General features: G+C 36.5%; 1 protein-coding gene across 6 annotated transcripts in view; it reads left to right on the top strand.

Moving 5' to 3' along the window:
• PTPRZ1 (protein tyrosine phosphatase receptor type Z1) overlaps window positions 1–17,592 on the top strand; it is a 127,748-nt gene that overhangs the window by 104,121 nt on the left and 6,035 nt on the right. For 2 of the 6 annotated variants that reach the window (XM_079303048.1, XM_079303050.1), the window contains exons 14-23: window positions 3,597–3,688; window positions 7,006–7,091; window positions 9,391–9,411; window positions 9,577–9,673; window positions 11,107–11,189; window positions 11,884–12,018; window positions 13,297–13,431; window positions 14,394–14,557; window positions 15,299–15,382; window positions 16,884–17,019. In XM_079303048.1, coding sequence (XP_079159174.1) covers window positions 3,597–3,688; window positions 7,006–7,091; window positions 9,391–9,411; window positions 9,577–9,673; window positions 11,107–11,189; window positions 11,884–12,018; window positions 13,297–13,431; window positions 14,394–14,557; window positions 15,299–15,382; window positions 16,884–17,019 — 1,033 coding nt within the window. The remainder of the gene's footprint in view (window positions 1–3,596; window positions 3,689–7,005; window positions 7,092–9,390; window positions 9,412–9,576; window positions 9,674–11,106; window positions 11,190–11,883; window positions 12,019–13,296; window positions 13,432–14,393; window positions 14,558–15,298; window positions 15,383–16,883; window positions 17,020–17,592) is intronic. The other 4 variants (XM_079303049.1, XM_079303053.1, XM_079303052.1 and 1 more) reach the window with 3 other exon arrangements.

Here is a 17,592-nt window from a genome sequence, read left to right on the forward strand (position 1 = left end):
CCTGAATGTACTTGCTCTCTTCTTTTCTTGATGGTTTCATTATTACCATTTTGCTTAATTAGTCATGTTGAGATCAGCTTTTGTAATATTTATTTCAAGAAGAGCTTGGAGAATAGTAACATGGTACCAGCTATCAGTGGGAGTTGTACCATTCAAAATTATTTTTCAACAAACATATGTGAATTGTAGTAAAAGACCAGCTCTGGTGGCATGAACCCCAAACTGCTAATGCACTTCCATGTCCATTTGCATCTGTAAACATACTGAGAATCAGCTGCCTGTCATGCAGCCTGTTAGATGTTTTGTGATAGCAACACTTCAGAAATTACCAACCTGATCACACACAACACCCAAATAGATATTTGAGTTTCAATTTTCCTCTAGCACCCTATATATAATTTGAAGCACACCTGTCAGAGAACATTTATTTCCTTAGCCATGATTTGCATATGCATTTGTTAAACTTGTACATGCAGAAACACTTAAATCAGATTTAAATGTATAGAGGCCACACTCATCCATCCATAAAGGAGAAACTTCTCCACAGTGTGCAATGTCATAAATAAAAGTCTTAATAAAATCTGACAAATAGAATTCCAGATGAAAAACACACAAAAAATTAATTGCAGCTATTTAAAAACTAAATAATTGACATCCATTGAAGATCCACTTGTAGCTCCTTTGCTTCACCAGATCTTTAAATTATCATAACATATAAAAAAAAAATCTAGTAAGTGTTTGAGAATACCTACTGGTAGATAGTCCTGTGAGCTCAAAAGACACTGAGGTTCCCATGTAAAGAAGTAATCATGCCTTGAGGACTGTTCTGCATGAGCAGCAGGAGCACAAACACATGCTGTGCCCTGCAGGGTTGAGTCCCTGCCTGCCTGCCTGGGGCAGGAGCACAGTGCACACACACACAGCCCCATGCACACACAGTGCTGTGCTCCTTGCCAGCCTCACAACACCCCAGCCACGCTCTGAGCATCCCTGCCCCAGCACAGGAGTCAGCACACCTTCCCAGCCAAGGTCCAGGGGCTCAAATGCTACCAAATCTATGTCCCCCACAGAGGCTGTGCCTTGTAGTGTCAAGTAGTTCCCATTGAAGTATTCATTCAATGTCCCTCCTGTCAGACCAAAGTGCTGCTGCTGCATGGATTCAGACACTCTGTTTCATTCAGTGCTTTAGCACTGCCCCCATATATAAAGTGTGTGTTTGAAAAAGTGCAGTGTCTAAATCACAAATTACAGTTTTAGGTTGGAGATCTAAGTGCTGTGATGAAAGGTGTAAATTAAATAATCAGGTTATTGAGCGATGGGACCTTTGTCTGGAAGTTTTAAATAGTCATCACTTTTTCATTAACAACAAGTGATAATTAACGAGATGTGAGGATTACCATTAGGTTTAGTCATGAAGGCTTTCAATGCTGATGCAGAAGCAGATGGAGTGCCTATTTATGAGTCTTATTACAGGTTAGGTCAACTGCTATGAATTTGTCTCCCAAATATGCTAAGGGTGTAATTTATTTTCAGCCACAATTAACTTTTTAAAGATTAAAAATACATTGGCTCAGTGAGGGATAATGAGTGTATGGCATAATATGAGGACATTTTAAGTGCAGCTTTAGATGTGAAATTCATTATGCTAATTAAATTCTTTATAGCTCAATCTTTTCACAAGCAAATAGGTGACAACATTACATAAACCTTACATATGATGGTTATTCACAAACAGTTTGCGGGAAGGACACTTTTTTGGGTTTGGAGCTTTAGCATCAGACTGCTTGGCAAGTTTGGTTGGTGCAGTTTTTAATAAAGACACTACAGCATTCACTCTGCCCAGCTGACAGGGCCAGACTTTCCAAAGTGTTTAATGAATTAAAGATTTGGAGACTTGCCTGTGTCTCGCAGATATTTCACACACAGTTTGGATACTAACTCTTGAGTTTTATGCTAGCATTGAGACAGCCTCTCACCTCAGCAGCCACTAACTCTGATGCTAGAGACTCTAAGATTTAGAAGGGTATTCCCAGATAACTCCTGCATCCAAAATTCCTACTTAGAAGGAAAACCACGTACATAACAGTATTCCTCCAAATATCTAATGCAAAGCCAAGGTTTCCCTGTGAACATCACAAATATGCTTTTTAGAGAATTCTAGCTGGGCTTCAGATTTAATTGTCATGTGACTTACAGAACTATTTGCCATGCCTCAGTTTTCCCTATTAGGTAGCTGTCTGCTTTTGCTTGTGGTTTAAGAGAATCTGTATCATACACTGGTAGAAAATTCACACATTCTGAGAATATGGGCATGTTTCCCAGAGGCTTAATTCAAATAAACTTACCAAAGTCTTCATTATCTATATTAATGTTTCTGGAAAGAACAACAACAAACACATATTCTCTATCTATTTCTCAAAGAATCTTCAAAATTTATTTCTGTTTATAGCAATTACGTGAGGGTTTTTTATGACTGCTGTGATACAGGAACACTATAGAATTTAAAATAACAGTTTAGATTACACAAAGTAGCAAACAATCATACAGTAGTGGCAGCCAACAGCTTTGAAGAAGCAGAATCTTGTAAATATGAAATTAGATTAGTATTTTCATGATGCATATATTTCTTTTTAAATTTAATGATTAGTAAATAATATTTCAGAGAGATTAAGTGACCTGAAGTTAAGATTGTTATTAGCATGTTTAATCATATGGATATTTTTTAATTAAAAAGGCTTTGCAATGCTTACAGCAGTAGTTGGTTATTCATTCCTTTGAATAGCTTGGGTTCTTAGCAGATGCTATTCCTATTATCTTCACATCTGGATTACAGCACAGATGCAAACAACATTGTGGGTCATAGTTCCATTTGTATTCTTGAATGTTTGTGCAACGAAGCTTGGCATCTCCTGGAGTTAGAAATTCCCCTGTTTCTGTCTGTCAACTTTGGGAAGTCCTCCTTGGTTAAGGTGTCCCTTAGTGCTGTGATTTCATTATGAGAAGTTGTTTAGCCCAGTCACAGTAGTTCCAGAGACACTGTTCTAGCTGTTACAGGGCATGTTGTCCTTTATTGCATTTCCATGTCTGCAGTAGAATCTATCAAAGAATTACCAGAACTGATCTCGTTCACTGCTCCATCTTCAGGCTAGCATCATCACATGAAAGGGAACAGTAATTATTTAAGTAAATTTGGATGAGAAAGGAAGGCAGTGGCGTTTTATGTACGTAGAGTTGTGCAGCATCTACAGTAGCTCCTGATGCAGTTTCTCTTTCAGCTATCACTATGTCTGATGTGTGCTCTATCTTCTGCCTCTGGTATAGGTAAAGATGCATGAACTATGTATTATGCTGAGGTAATGTAGTATCTTCATGTTGTATGCATAATTTGGTGATGTACTGGGGGAATATTTATATTGTAGCAGTACTATTTGACACTCCATGAAAATTGGTTTTCATAACAATGATTTTTTTTGATGACTCAATAATGCCAGAATTACAAATCATCTTGGATAATGTTTTGGTGGGGTTTTGTTGGTTTCTTTTTTCTTCCTTTATTTTTTTTTTTTCAATATTTTTGTATCTTTATTTCTCTCTAGGAAATGTTTCCAGACTGCTCATTTTTATTTAGAAGATAATACATCACCTCGAGTGATTTCTGCTCCCCCAGCTCCAATCTTCCCAGTCTCAGGTATTTCTGGCAACTGTTGTGTGGATTGGTGTTAACTGTTGAAAGATGCTACTTTATATGTGTCAGTATGAATTCTTCACATATTATAACATCTGTAAACCAGAGGTTTGTAGCCTCTTGTACAAATCTGTGTAAACAGGTACTCTTGATATTGGCAGATTTGTGTTATTGGTAGTCTCTTCTTTAGGTAGCACAGAAGAGAAATATCTTCAGCTTACAGAGTTGCCTCAAGGATACTCTGCTTTGTAAGCCATTTTAAATGTAGCCTTATTAGAGTGGCTGCTCATGTAGCCATCTGAGCTACACTAAATAGCTCTGGAGGATTACACCAGCAACATATTCTGTTGTATTTCTGCCTTTAATTGGATTTGTCACCTGTGTATAAAACACATCCTATTCTTTTTAGCAGCAGGATGAGGATGTGCATCATCTGTCTGCATTTCACTTGTAATTGCAGCATGTTCTTACACATATTTTACTAGCATAATTAATATGGTAAAGTTATGTGAACCTCTCATGAAAATAATACAGACGTTCAGAATATTATTAGCATCTTCTGATTCTATATCCACCACATTTATTTGGAGAAACTGTTTCCTTTCTTTCCTCAAAGAGTATCAGAGGAGTGTGTGCAGTCTTACTGCTTTTTCAGTGTAGAATGAAATTTCATTATTGATTCTATTATTCATAAATAGATTAATTTCATTCATCTGTTTAAACTGAAAACAGATTAATTCTAAAGCAGATCCTAAGCCACATTCTCACCTATGGGACAAGGTTATCTTATTCCACAAATAATGTTTTTGCAAACTGTGCTATTATACAAGGAGATGGATTTGCATGGAATGACTAAAGGAAGAAAATCAGCCCTTTTGTGAATAACTAGTAAACACATTTAATTAAATGAATGCCAAACATTGGGCTTCCATTGTAACTGAATTGTAGGCATCTTCAAATGCATCTTGTATGGATTGCCACTGTTAGGAGATGTATAAGCTTTTACTAAATGGTTAAAAAGCAGATCCATGGCTTGATTTCAGAAAACATGATTATATAAGAATGACAAGCAGCAATTATTATAGGAAATCTCTACTGTGACTCTCCATCATTAACTATATTGCACCACAACTGTATAATTTTCTTACAATTTTTCCTGACCAGCTCACCTCAGGGGGAAAATGGTTTCCTGTGTCATAATTGCACTTACAGTTATTCTGAGTGCCTAAAATGCTTGTTTTGAAGCTAGAGGTTTTCCTCTGAAATGGTGATAAATATTAAAGAGAATTTTTTTTCTAAGTGACTGAAGATATACAAAATATTTTAGGCAAAAAGCTGAAAGCACTGAGGAAATAGTTTTATTTTGCATGCAACAGATGTCAAGGGAAGAGTTATTGTATTTTCTATTGCACAAGTGTTTCAGCAATGTAATTTTAGAATTGCATCTAATTACAATGTAATACCAGAAAAGAGTGTATGGCAGGAAGAGTGTTTTGCAACAGCTAAGTTTAATTCTTATTCTTTAATTCTGACCAAAAGCACACTCCACAGATCTCATTATATATTAAGTTTTCCTTCCATAAAATTATATATTAAGTTTTCCTTCCTTTCATTGACAGAGATAGGAGATCAGCAGTTATTCACACAAAATGCAATGACTCTTCACAGCACAATTCAAAGATGCATTCAAGTAGTGATGAATTACAGGGTAGGATTCAGATCCACTATCAAACTCTAAGTAGTTTGAAATGATCCTGCCACCCAGATATAAAATACATTCCTGGCTTCATAAGTTATTTAATTGGGAGATTTGCACAGGCAGGGAAACAAAACCCAAGATCTGTTTCTCCACTATTGTAGTCACTCTTTGGGTCATTCACCTTCCCCTTCTGGTTTTGTGTTTTCATATCATTGGGATAAACACTTCATGCCAGGTTTCATCTCCAGAGTGTGAAGATTGTGTTACACATTTGTTCAGCTTCTCTTAGGCTGTACTGGATTAATTCACTTTTTGTATTCAGATCCAGTCATATAAGTAGAAGACCAGATGGATCTTAGTAGGAATCAACAAATTCTTGGTAACTGAAAGCTAAAATTATTAGGTGGGCTAAATACTGAACATCTGTTAATGTGAATAACAGGTCCTTGTTCAATGTTTCTGATGTTTATTCACATATGAAATGGTGATGAAATTACAGATTGTGAAATAAACATATTTTTAAACCATGAAAGGCTTTAAAAAAAACCCCAACAAAATTATTCTTCAGAACCAAAACTAAGTGAAATAATGTCACCCTTTAGCAGATAATTAGCAAACAAATTATTTTATTAACACAGCATATTGGCAGTAAAGAGAAGATTAAAAGTCCCAAAGGTTTTTGATGTGATTCCTGGTGCATATTTTACACAAGTGGGTTTTTTTTTTTGTATTTGTCTAAAGTAAAACAGAGATGTTACATTAATCACATTTATTCTTTGAGAGTGTAGATTTTTTTTTTTGTAGGCAGCCAAAAAGTCTTAACATAAATCTTTAAATTAAACCTTGTAGTATGAAGCCTGATGTAAAAATCTGTGGTCAGTATGATGAGTCTCAATGATGAGACATAAGATTATTATCAATAAGTTATCACAGAATCAAGGAGAGCTGGGAGAAAATTCTGTATAGAAGATAGTCATTAATGTAGTAAAAGATGAAAATTTATTCCTGTTTCTTTTGCAATGCAAACATGCAACTGTCAGTTAATATGAAAATACTGCTTAAAGCATAAATTAAGCATAATGCTGCTTTAATTTAGTAAACTTGGGACTATGCAGTGCATCCATATACTGGATCCAAGTTCCAGTGCAGCACTAGTCAGCGTGGAGAACCCAGACAACTCTGCCTAATCATCCCTACTGTATCAGTGTTATTCAGAGCTCTGCTCTCTCCCTTTGAACATCTTGTAGCAAAGAGATAATCCTCCCATATCTCCTTGACTTCACTGGGAATTTTGTGCTTTCTTCTATTTACAGACAAGCTCAGCATCTTGCAGAATCAGCGCCTTCATTTGGGGGCTTACAGACAGAGCAAGACCTAGGAAGGCATTTTCATTATCTTCTTTCCAAATAATAATTTAGAAATGTACAAGTGTTAGGTAATTATTTTAGAAATGTTAACGGCATCAAAGAAAGTTGTATTTTTTGGGGAGTTGTATATCCAAAGTTCATGCCAAGAATTTAATTTCAGGATGTTTTGTGGATTGCCTACATATGAACTTCATTATATGTCACTGGCTTTTTATTCTACATAAATATATTTTTTGTCTTTTCCCACCCCTAAGATGATGTTGGAGCAATTCCAATAAAGCATTTTCCCAAACATGTTGCAGATTTACATGCAAGTAATGGTTTTTCTGAAGAATTTGAGGTATGGATCTATGATGTCATCTTTCTATTAGCACATACAGATGTTAAGTTTAAATGCCTGCAAACAAAAATTGGGGCATTAGATTTTGACTTGAGCACCAGTTTCATGAATGCATGTAAATGTGGGCGCTTTGAGCCCAGAATGGAGTTTATGTGTAAAGCCTAGTGAGATTCCTAGAAGCTAACAGGACTGGAATACAAATGGGAATGTTTATTATTGTGATAAAATACTGAATAACTGTGTAAATAAACTATGCAAAGATAGTGCAATATATATGATTTATCAGATACAGTGGTAGATATAAAACTTTTCAAATACTAATGACAATTGAATTTTGCAGAAGCTACCCACATTTGCTTGTTCCATTTGCAGAGAAAATAAAATGGAAGTAATAATGAGTACACTTGGCAAGACTTCTGATTAACAGGGGAGCTAATATAGTCTTCATATGTGGCAGTGAAAGTTTTACAGTTCCTTTCCTAAAGTATATGGTTTATAAGAGGTATTTCAAAATGTTGAAATGTATGCTCTAATCAGATAATTACCATAGTTACTATCACCATATAACTAAAGTTACTATCACCATATGCAACTAATGATCTTTGCTGTTTCTCACACTCATGTATTGCAATGAATTTAAATAAGAATATTTATTGTTCTGATTTAATTCACATAAATATTAAAGCTCCAAATACTGTAATTAAAGCTGTGCCATTAGCAATTTTTACAAGAAATTTCTAATAAAATCAGTCTGTTGGGATGGAAACAAGTATTTTAACAGATCTATATTAATTTAAAATATGATTGTAGTATTCCTGTTGCAAGAACAATAATGAAAGTTTTGCATCTTTAGGTTTTGCTTTTGTTTCTCCAGCCAGTATTGTGATCTACTGGACCAAAAATTCCATGCCCTTCATGTAGCCTAATTTGTCAGCATTTCTTCTTCAGTTCATTTATCATTCAGAATATCCATTTGACTGTGGGACAAATTTGTAAATACTTATGAATGTCCAGTACATATTTATATATATTACACATCTGTATACACTGATGGAACTGGACTCCAGCTTGACTAGCTGTTAATAAGAGCAGATGTTTAAGGGCTGCATGTAAATGCAATGGATACAAAGTTATTTTACCATTAGTGAGTACAGCAATACAGAAATCATATTTTTCATTCTAAATTGATCTTTACCTGAATTTTACTTTTCCTAAGTTAGAGCAGTGATCTAAAGACCAAACATAGTGCATGTCACTGAACTACAGCCTCACTATGTGAAATATTTCATGCTGGTTTTTACTATTACTGGAAAAAAAAAATCAATGTCCTCATAATTTCTTGGAGATCTTTTTGGCTTTATGGACAACCCCAGAAGTAGTGCTAAGTTCTTTTCTCTACTGATAGAGAACCTAGAAGACTGGGAGAAACTGAAATATAGTAATTATCTTTGCAGAGTTAGTGTATATTTGTGGAGTACAAGGGTGGTTTGGATTTTTTTGGGGGGAGGAGTAGCTAGGTTTTTTTATATGAGTAAAAAAAAACTAATTTGAAATCTAATTTTTAAACTGAAATGCACTTTTCATATATATATGTAAGTAGGGTAAGGTGACTGACATTAAAATTCCTTATGAAGTGTGTTGGGAAACTTTTTTTAGTGATGCCAATGTATTTGCTGTTTAAAAATGTGGACCTTATAAATGTATGAGTTTCCTGTCAGCTAAAGTAATCAATAAAATGAATTAATTTTGAGAGTCTTACAGACTTTGTGTCTGTCTTGTCAAGTCTGTTTCTCTCTGTGTGGAATTATTGGCTTCACTGTGAAACTGCTGGCAGCCTGGGTGAGGGCTGGAACTCTGTCTTTAGAGTGCTGTGCCTGAACTGCACACAGTCCTGCTTCAGTGCAGGTTTTGCAGCTGAAGGCAAAGAGAGCAAAAGCATTCCCCAGAGAAACTAATGCATTTATAAGGACACAAAAAAATTCCAGTGAACTGTTAAATATATAGATAATCTGGCTAAAGTCTGTGATGTTGCTCATATGTACAAGCTTTCATTGGCCTAAGGTCTAACATTAAAAATTAAGATAGGAAAATAAATGCTAGCATTTTAACTGGGAAAATTACCTCTTGTTTGCTTTAGAAGTTATGTCAAAATATTCAGTTTTGTTGTTATTATGGGTATATTGCATGACCATAACTGTTTTTCCATATAGTAATCGTAATTTATATAAACACTTTTCCATTTGTTCTGTGCTGTGGAATTTGATTTTTTTTACTTTTTTTGCATTCATTCCCTCATTAGACACTGAAAGAGTTTTATCAGGTAAGGAATTATTTCACTGCATTTTTTTTAGCAATGAAGTAGTTGTAAAATATCATAGATAATTGGGTATAAGGTTGTGGTTCTTTTCATGCTTGCTTACTTTATTTAAATACATTTTATGTATCTTAATAATTACTAAAGTGTGACATACTTTTTTTTTTTCAGGAAATCCAGAGCTGTACTGTAGATCTAGGTATTACATCAGACAGCTCTAATCACCCTGACAACAAGAATAAGAATCGATACATAAACATTGTTGCTTGTAAGTAAAGGCATCACTTGTTGTTTTGTGTGAGAAAGAATTATAAACAAGTATAGATTTATATGTTATTAGCAGGAGCAAAGTTATTTCTGCACTGAAACCTCCAGTTACTGTTCAGCATAGTGCTCCTTGGAGAGGAGTTAGCATCAGATTTCACATTTCTTCAGGTTAGTCCTCTGACATTCTGCTGCTTTGGTGAGCATGTGTTAGCAGGATATATTTGTGTCTTCTGCAATGACCCAAAGGGAGTTGGGAGATTTTGTTATAATGCCATTAGAAAGCCAAAGAAGCTTTGATTGTCAAAATTAATCCATCTTTGATTTAGAATAATGGTGGTTCATTGTCTCTATGAGCTTCAAAATCCCTGGATATATTTACTGTCATATATAAACATAAATGTTCTGGTTTTATGTTGTATTATGCCTGGCAACAAAGTAATACAGCAGCTTCATTAGCCAGTGCACTTGTTTTCCCATTGCATCACTCTCCCAGATTTTTCCTCTCTGAAACACATCTATTCAGTTTTGTTAATCTCTTTTTCAAGCTATTGCTTCTGAGTTTTCGATCATTTGGTGGCTCAATACTTTTTTTTTTTTAACTCTCTGTAGTGTGTCAACTTTGTTCTGATTATAAGAAAGCTCTAAATTAAACATCTTAAGCATTCAGCATCACTAAAGCTTAATATAAAAAGGTGGCAGAGTCAGCTGTCTGGCAGAAGAAAATGTAAACCAGCAACAAATGCCAATTCCCCTCACTAAAGATGTCTCTAAAGGGACAAAACCTCAGGGATTTTCCTCTGTCACTGTGTTTGTACATGATCATACAAAAGGTGCTAGCCCAGGGGTTGTTTTATTAAAGAGCAGTGCAGAGGCAGCTTAGAGCAGCTGGAGTAGCACAAATTGTCCTCTGTAAGTGACTTGTGTGGTTTTACAATCAGTGCAGGCTACAGAGCACTTCAGCTCACCCTGGTGCAGGCACTGCTGATCTTCAGATGACCAGCATTTCCAAACTCCCATTGCCCTCCAGAGTCCCCTCTTCTAACTTGGAGTTAAAGTCCCTCAGTACTGGTGCCTGCAGTCATTTTGTCATCCCACTGAGCAGGGTTGGCAGTCATGAGACAGGACTTACTGAAGATCTTTACAAGCAGCAGAACCCATAGGGGATGTCACAGTGGCTAAAATGACCCCATGTGCTGCTGTTCAGGTCACTAGATTCTGTTCAGGCCACTGAATCCCTTCCAACTTTGGATTAATTTCTCTATTTTTCTGCAAATTAGAGTTTTTAATCTGATTCATACCTAAGGAGAGAATATTTGCATATGTGATTGTTACTGTATTTGCCTTACGTATTGTAAAAATACATTTCATTAACTTTATGAGAAAGAATAGAATTCTTACCAAAAATTGCTTGTTTTCTCCCTTGTTTTACTGCAGATGATCATACTAGGGTTAAATTAGCACAGCTTGCTGAAAAGGATGGAAAACTGACTGATTACATTAATGCCAACTATGTTGATGTAAGTGCCTTTTTCTATCCATTGGCCTATTGATCTGTCAGCCTTTTATGTAAAAAAAAATAAAAATGTATGGAAGTGAATAGATTCAGTTCAAGAAAACTATCACAATATTACAGATTCTGTTAAAAAAGTTTTTGGTCTAAGTTAGGCCTGCAAAGTTAAAGCAAAAGTAAAATGCCAATTCTTCCTAGAATCTATATTGATATTGTAGCAGCTGCAGTTTAATGAGGGGCATTTTTAAAGAAAAAATGTCCTGTCACATCTGAGTCATTTTAGAAGTATAGCTCATCTGAATGGTTAATTCTCTCATATGACATAATCTCATGAGAGTTAGATGCCATTTGGCTCAGAGCCTCACCAAGATACCATTACCAGTTTTCATAACATAATTACTTACATGTGAATGATCATGATTAATTTTTAAAGTACATTTGCAACACATGTATGTGTCTCATAATTGCTGTCATGTCAATGTTCTGCCTAAATATGGGCATTTGAATTTGTTGGAATGATAGCTGTTGTATTCATATGACATCTGATACCACAGGGTTTCTGCAATTTTGTTAGTTAAAAATTTTAAAGTGCTTAAAGCTTTTCAGAGTCTTTAAAAATAAATACATAAAACATCATGTCTCAAACTCCTTTTGCTCATCGACAGTGATTTGACAATATCATTTCTTATATTTCAATTTAGGGGTACAACAAGCCAAAAGCCTACATTGCAGCTCAAGGGCCACTAAAATCAACAGCAGAAGATTTCTGGAGAATGATATGGGAACATAACGTGGAAGTTATTGTGATGATAACTAATCTCATTGAGAAAGGAAGGGTATGAGTGGTCCATTTTTTATTTATTTGATGTTGGTAAATCTACCTGTAGCAAACTCCTTTCTTTCTTTTTGAAATCTGGTTTAGTCAATTATTGAGCAAAAAGCAATAGTTTTTAGTAGTTGCTTGTACCTGGATTGGCTATAGAAGTATACAGTTGAGGATTTGTAGCATGAAACTAAATCAAAAATTCAATAAATCTTGAAAACATCATGTTCTAATCACCAATGAAAAAAAATCTTATACTGAAAAAAAGACTTATTGTATATAATATAAGTGAACAGACTGTGGGCCTTGTGCCACATTCTGCTACCAATCTGCTTATGGCTTTGCTTGCCATCATCACTTTGTCAGGGTTGCCTTGGACCCTGGAAAGGAGAACACAGTTCAAGTGAACTTTTCTGGATGTTCACTGTCTGCTCCCTGTTAGCATCTTACAGCACTCACAGTTCCTTTCCTAGTGCATGACTAGACACACATCCATGCAGTGAACAAAATGATGTCAAATCCCATCACAGGGAGTGTGTTTCTCTGATTATGTGATGGGATTATACCTGTATCCTGGCATCACATGAGGAGACATTGCCTCACACTTGCCACACTCTGGCAGCAAGGCCTAAAATGAATGTAAATCTTATCATGCAACCTATAAAGCATCTCTCAGGTGATACAGACACAATTGCAGATGACGGCTACACTGGGAGTACCACTTCATTTGCAACACCATGCTATAAACAAGGACTCTTTAATGCCCTTGGAGGCTATATGACTACCCAGCCAAAAGGCTGGACATATCACAGGTCTCTCCTGTGTATTCTAGCCATTCACAGGCTCACTCTTACCCTCACTACCAGATATAAATGTACTCTGCCCATACTACAAACTAATCAGAAGCCACATACAACTCTACAGACTTGTATGTATTCCTATTTTTCCTGTAGATCCTGTTATTTTCTTTAGTTTATAGAGTGTATATGGAATAGAAAATTCCACAGTATTACACCTTTTAACTCTGATTTAAACCCCTTTTTTGTGTTTTCCAATTAAAGAGCATTTTTGCACTGCTGTCCCTCTACAGCACAAAATAATTGTTATTTGTTCTCCTGCACAGAAGATCATGTTTATTATAAACAGTGTATATTGACAGTCCTGATTCAGTTTTGTGCATTAATCTGCTCTTAAATTTGAACATTTCACCTTACTAGTTTGACATTTTAAGGGTTATTTTGTCTATTATTTATGGAGAAATTTTCTAACAAAGAAAATTTCTTTCTAACAGAGGAAATGTGACCAGTACTGGCCTGATGAAGGTAGTGAAGAATATGGGAACTTCTTGGTTACTCAGAAGAGTGTTCATGTACTTGCCTATTACACTGTGAGGAATTTTACTCTTAGAAACACCAAGATCAAAAAGGTTTGTGGCATCCTAAAAACACAAGTAGGCAAAAGCAAGTGTTAAAAGTTGCTCAGAATATTTTTAAGGCATTGACAACTCTTTTCTGCTGTGTATGTAAAGCTCAGTCCCATAGATCTCAGCTAGCCAAGATGCTTATCATCTTCACTTAATTTGACCATATGAAAAAACTCAGAAAACTGTAGGATCATCAGGGAAAAAGCAGTGATCCCATTGGAGAGCTGATATGAACTTTGCCTGACATTTTCAGAAAGAGAGCAACTTAAATTATCCACCTCAGCTCTCCTTTTTAAATTTTCCCTTTTAAAGACAGGTGAATACACACTTTGTTTTATTGTAACCAGAACCAGCATGATCTCAGCTCAGCAGGGTGATGTTAGTTACTTTGAGGAGAATTTTGAAAATTTAATTTATTCAGCCATAGAAATGTCTCAGACATCTAGCCTCTCACTCTCCCTGCATAATTAATACATAAGGTTCAGCATTTACAATAAATTAATTTATTCTGCCTATTTTGGGAACCAATCTTTGAAGGAGATGACCTGCTTTCTGAAGATGTCCCTGCCTCTGAGTTGCCATGGAGGAAGGGAACATAGAAATGCAGCCTGCACAAGACTCCTTAGCTTGTGGATCACTAAATCTGGGCAAGATGAATCCTGCTCTTCCTGTTCACTCAGCAGAGGAGCAGAGTGGCAGGAAGAGCTGGTGACTCTTGAGAGCAGCTGTAATCCAGTGCTCTTAATCTTTCTCTATGGCTTTCTGAGACAGTGTCAGGCCATGTTTCCACTCAATGGGCAAGCTGGTGAGACAGAAGCACTGGTCCTTCCCCTTCCCTTTGAAGGCTGGAATACTCAGAACCAGATGGCAGGCTTTGAACTCAACAGAGACAGTTCACAGCTATCAGCTATGGAAATAAAGCAAAGCTGCGGGCTGCTTAGACATGGAATTGTGTTTTGCTGCAGGGCTCCCAGAAGGGGAGGAGCAGTGGGCGGATGGTGACTCAGTTCCACTACACGCAGTGGCCTGACATGGGCGTTCCCGAGTACTCGCTGCCCGTCCTCGCCTTCGTGCGGAAGGCGTCGCTCGCCAAGCGCCACGCCGCCGGGCCTGTCGTGGTGCATTGCAGGTGTGCTTTTCACTGTCTGACCCTCACTCCACTCTTGTTTTCCAGAAAAAGAGAATCTTTCAGTGGTGGGTGAAGCAAAATTTCGCTCTTGCCTTTAATCTTACTCTACTCCATCAGGAATCGTTAACTTCTTAGCTGATATTCTTATCTGGTATTCCTCTTCTTCATAAGGCCAACTAATCAATTGTGCCACTTCTGTAAATCTCTGTAAACATGACGCTGCTCTGCACTATGTTCTTTTTGTTGTTTTGATGCTTTGTTTTTTGGGTTTTTTTGCTAAACTGCTTCTACTTCTATTTTTTTTTTCACATTTCTGTACCACTATCTTGAATGCTATGAGCTTACCAGATACACATGTGGGGATAATTGTTTCATTTCTGAAAGGATGCTTCTGGCTCGTGCTTTCCTTGGTGCAGGGACACCCTGTAATCCTAAGAGGAGCTCTGTGCACAAGAGAAGATTCACTCTCTTCCTGGCTGAACTACAACTCTGCTGTTTTTAACATTCTCTGGGCTCTAGCAGTCATTTTCAGTGGAGGAGCGTTCTGGGGAGTGGTTGAGGATGGTTGAGGTCTGCATGTGCTGCAGTGTGCAGGCAGGTGTTCTGTCAGTGCTCACTGAAACTGACAGCTCAGGGAAAATTGGTTAAAAAGGGCTTCTAGGGCCTGGAATTACGTCACATTGCCCATGAAGGACCAGGTCATTGTAAAATATATAAGCAGGTTCTGGTTTTCCACTGTAGTACCTCACCTTTGATGGAACATTTGGAAAGAGAACCTCCTCATGAATTCTGTCCTTCTGGAGCTGACTCTGAGAAAGCCAACAGGTAAAGTCACCTCACAAATGCTGCAAATGAAGATATTTTATTTGTGGGATGATCTAATCTGACTGACATCTGTTTTTAGTTTGGAAAATGAAAATCCCATACCTGGTTGTTCTGCTGCTATTTATATCTTGCCTGTTCTTGGGAAATTCAAAATGTCAAGTCTGAAATTACTGAGATTATCAGCAATACATTAGGAGTCAATTAAATTGAGTTTTTGGAAAGTGAACAGTGGTAAGTTGTGTGGCTTCAGTCAAACCTCTCCCTTGGGTCAGAGGTATAACTCACCTCTGCCTGTAGGCAGTTTTGTATGGTTTTTAGCTAGCCTGACCACATGCACTATGGAATTTCAAAGGAATCATCTCATGTCTGAAATATAAATTTTATTTATATTTACAGGCTATATGGAAGACACAAATGAAGAGATTCATGAAACTTATTTTAGCTATTTTTATTTGGTACTTTTCAGGTTTTGTCTTTCATAACAAGTACAGATGGTGTCTGGTAATCTTTGTATTTCTTTGTGTCTAACAGGGTATTAACAACCTGGACCTTTGAGTTTCATGTCATACGTATTTAGACAGTTTATTACAGCAATCTGAGCTCACTCTGCCTGTGCTCTGTGCCCTCTCTGTGGCAGAATTGAGATGACTGAATTAGCATGTATGGACTGAGCTGGATCTGCCCATAGGGGACCATGGAGACCCAGCAGAGTGCAGCTCTCATTACATGTACAAAATACATGATGTTCCTTCATATATTAGAGGGGAAATACAACTGACCATTTCCCATGTATGATTAGATAACAAAAACTGACCTCTTGACCTTGTACTTCCTACCGAGATGTTTTATAAAAGGAAAAGTTTTTCTCTAATTTTAAGATACAGCTGGTTTTATACTGCACTAATCAGAGTTCATAACAGGACTAAGTTGATTAACGCTATCTTCTCCATTTTCTATTTTTAAAAAGGTTTTTAAAAATTGCTTGCCATCTTAATTTTGCCTAAAGAGCACTAAGATTTTTTTTTTCTTTTAGATATACTCTCAACAGTTCTGCCATTTCCTGGAGTTTGTCTTTGAAATCTCCTGTACTGTAGTGGGTTGCATAATGCAACTTTTGCCTTAAAGTGGGGTTTCATCATAGAAGAATTTGAACACATTAACTGTGCCCAAGTGCTGACATATACCACCTTTTCTAGATATATTTGGCTAAGCATCCTAAGGAATATCAGAAGGCTGAAAATTGCAGACCTGGAAATCCCTTAGTTCTATTTCAGCCAATAGCTTAAAAATGATTTGAAAAAATAACCTTTAGGTCTCTTCTTGCACAAAGAAAAAGATTAATATCAGCCTGGAACCTTTAGCAAAGTATATCATATAATAAATACCTTTGTAGAGGGAAATCTTCCATATGCAACAGTTTGTTGAAAAAGCTATGTGTATGGAGCAGTTTTTTCCATCAGTGTTTTATTTCAGGCTCAAGACTATTTTTTTTGTTTTATAGTGCTGGTGTTGGAAGGACAGGAACATACATAGTGTTAGACAGCATGCTGCAGCAAATTCAGCATGAAGGGACAGTCAACATATTTGGATTCTTAAAACACATACGTACCCAAAGGAACTACTTGGTGCAGACTGAGGTAAGAATAAAATATAAATGGCATGAGACTATTATAAACTTTCTCTTTGCAGGAGAGATAATGCAATCCTCTTTCTGGCATCACCAGTCAGACAGCAACCAGTAACCAGAATGGACTTTCCCTTTTACTCCCCTTAGTGTTATAGACATATCCTTCTAGGCATGCTTAGAGCAGTGCATTAGAAATTACCTTTCCTTGGGCTGTTGTCTGTTTATTAAGAAGGACTCAGAAGGAAGCATGTATAAATCATGCTTTCCACAGTAATGCTTTCTCGGCAGGACCTGTGTTTTTGTCATGGAGCTTTTTGAGGAAGCACCATTGTCAGGTGTTCAGATCTTCTGAACTAAACCTCATCACTTTATATTTGGCAACAAAATATGTGAAAAAAAGCTGTTTCAGGCATAAAGTTTTATATAGATGCTTTAAACTGAAGATTATATATAGAATATTTAAAGACCGAGGGAAAAAAATAAGGGCAACAACAGGGTATTTGAAAGTCTATTTCAGGTTTCAAGAGCAGGTGGTTAGATTCTCCAGTGCCTTTCAGTAGGAAAAAAAAAAGTTAATCAACAA

This window comes from Erithacus rubecula, assembly GCF_903797595.1.
Source record: "Erithacus rubecula genome assembly, chromosome: 4".
NCBI classification, from domain to species: Eukaryota; Metazoa; Chordata; class Aves; order Passeriformes; family Muscicapidae; genus Erithacus; species Erithacus rubecula.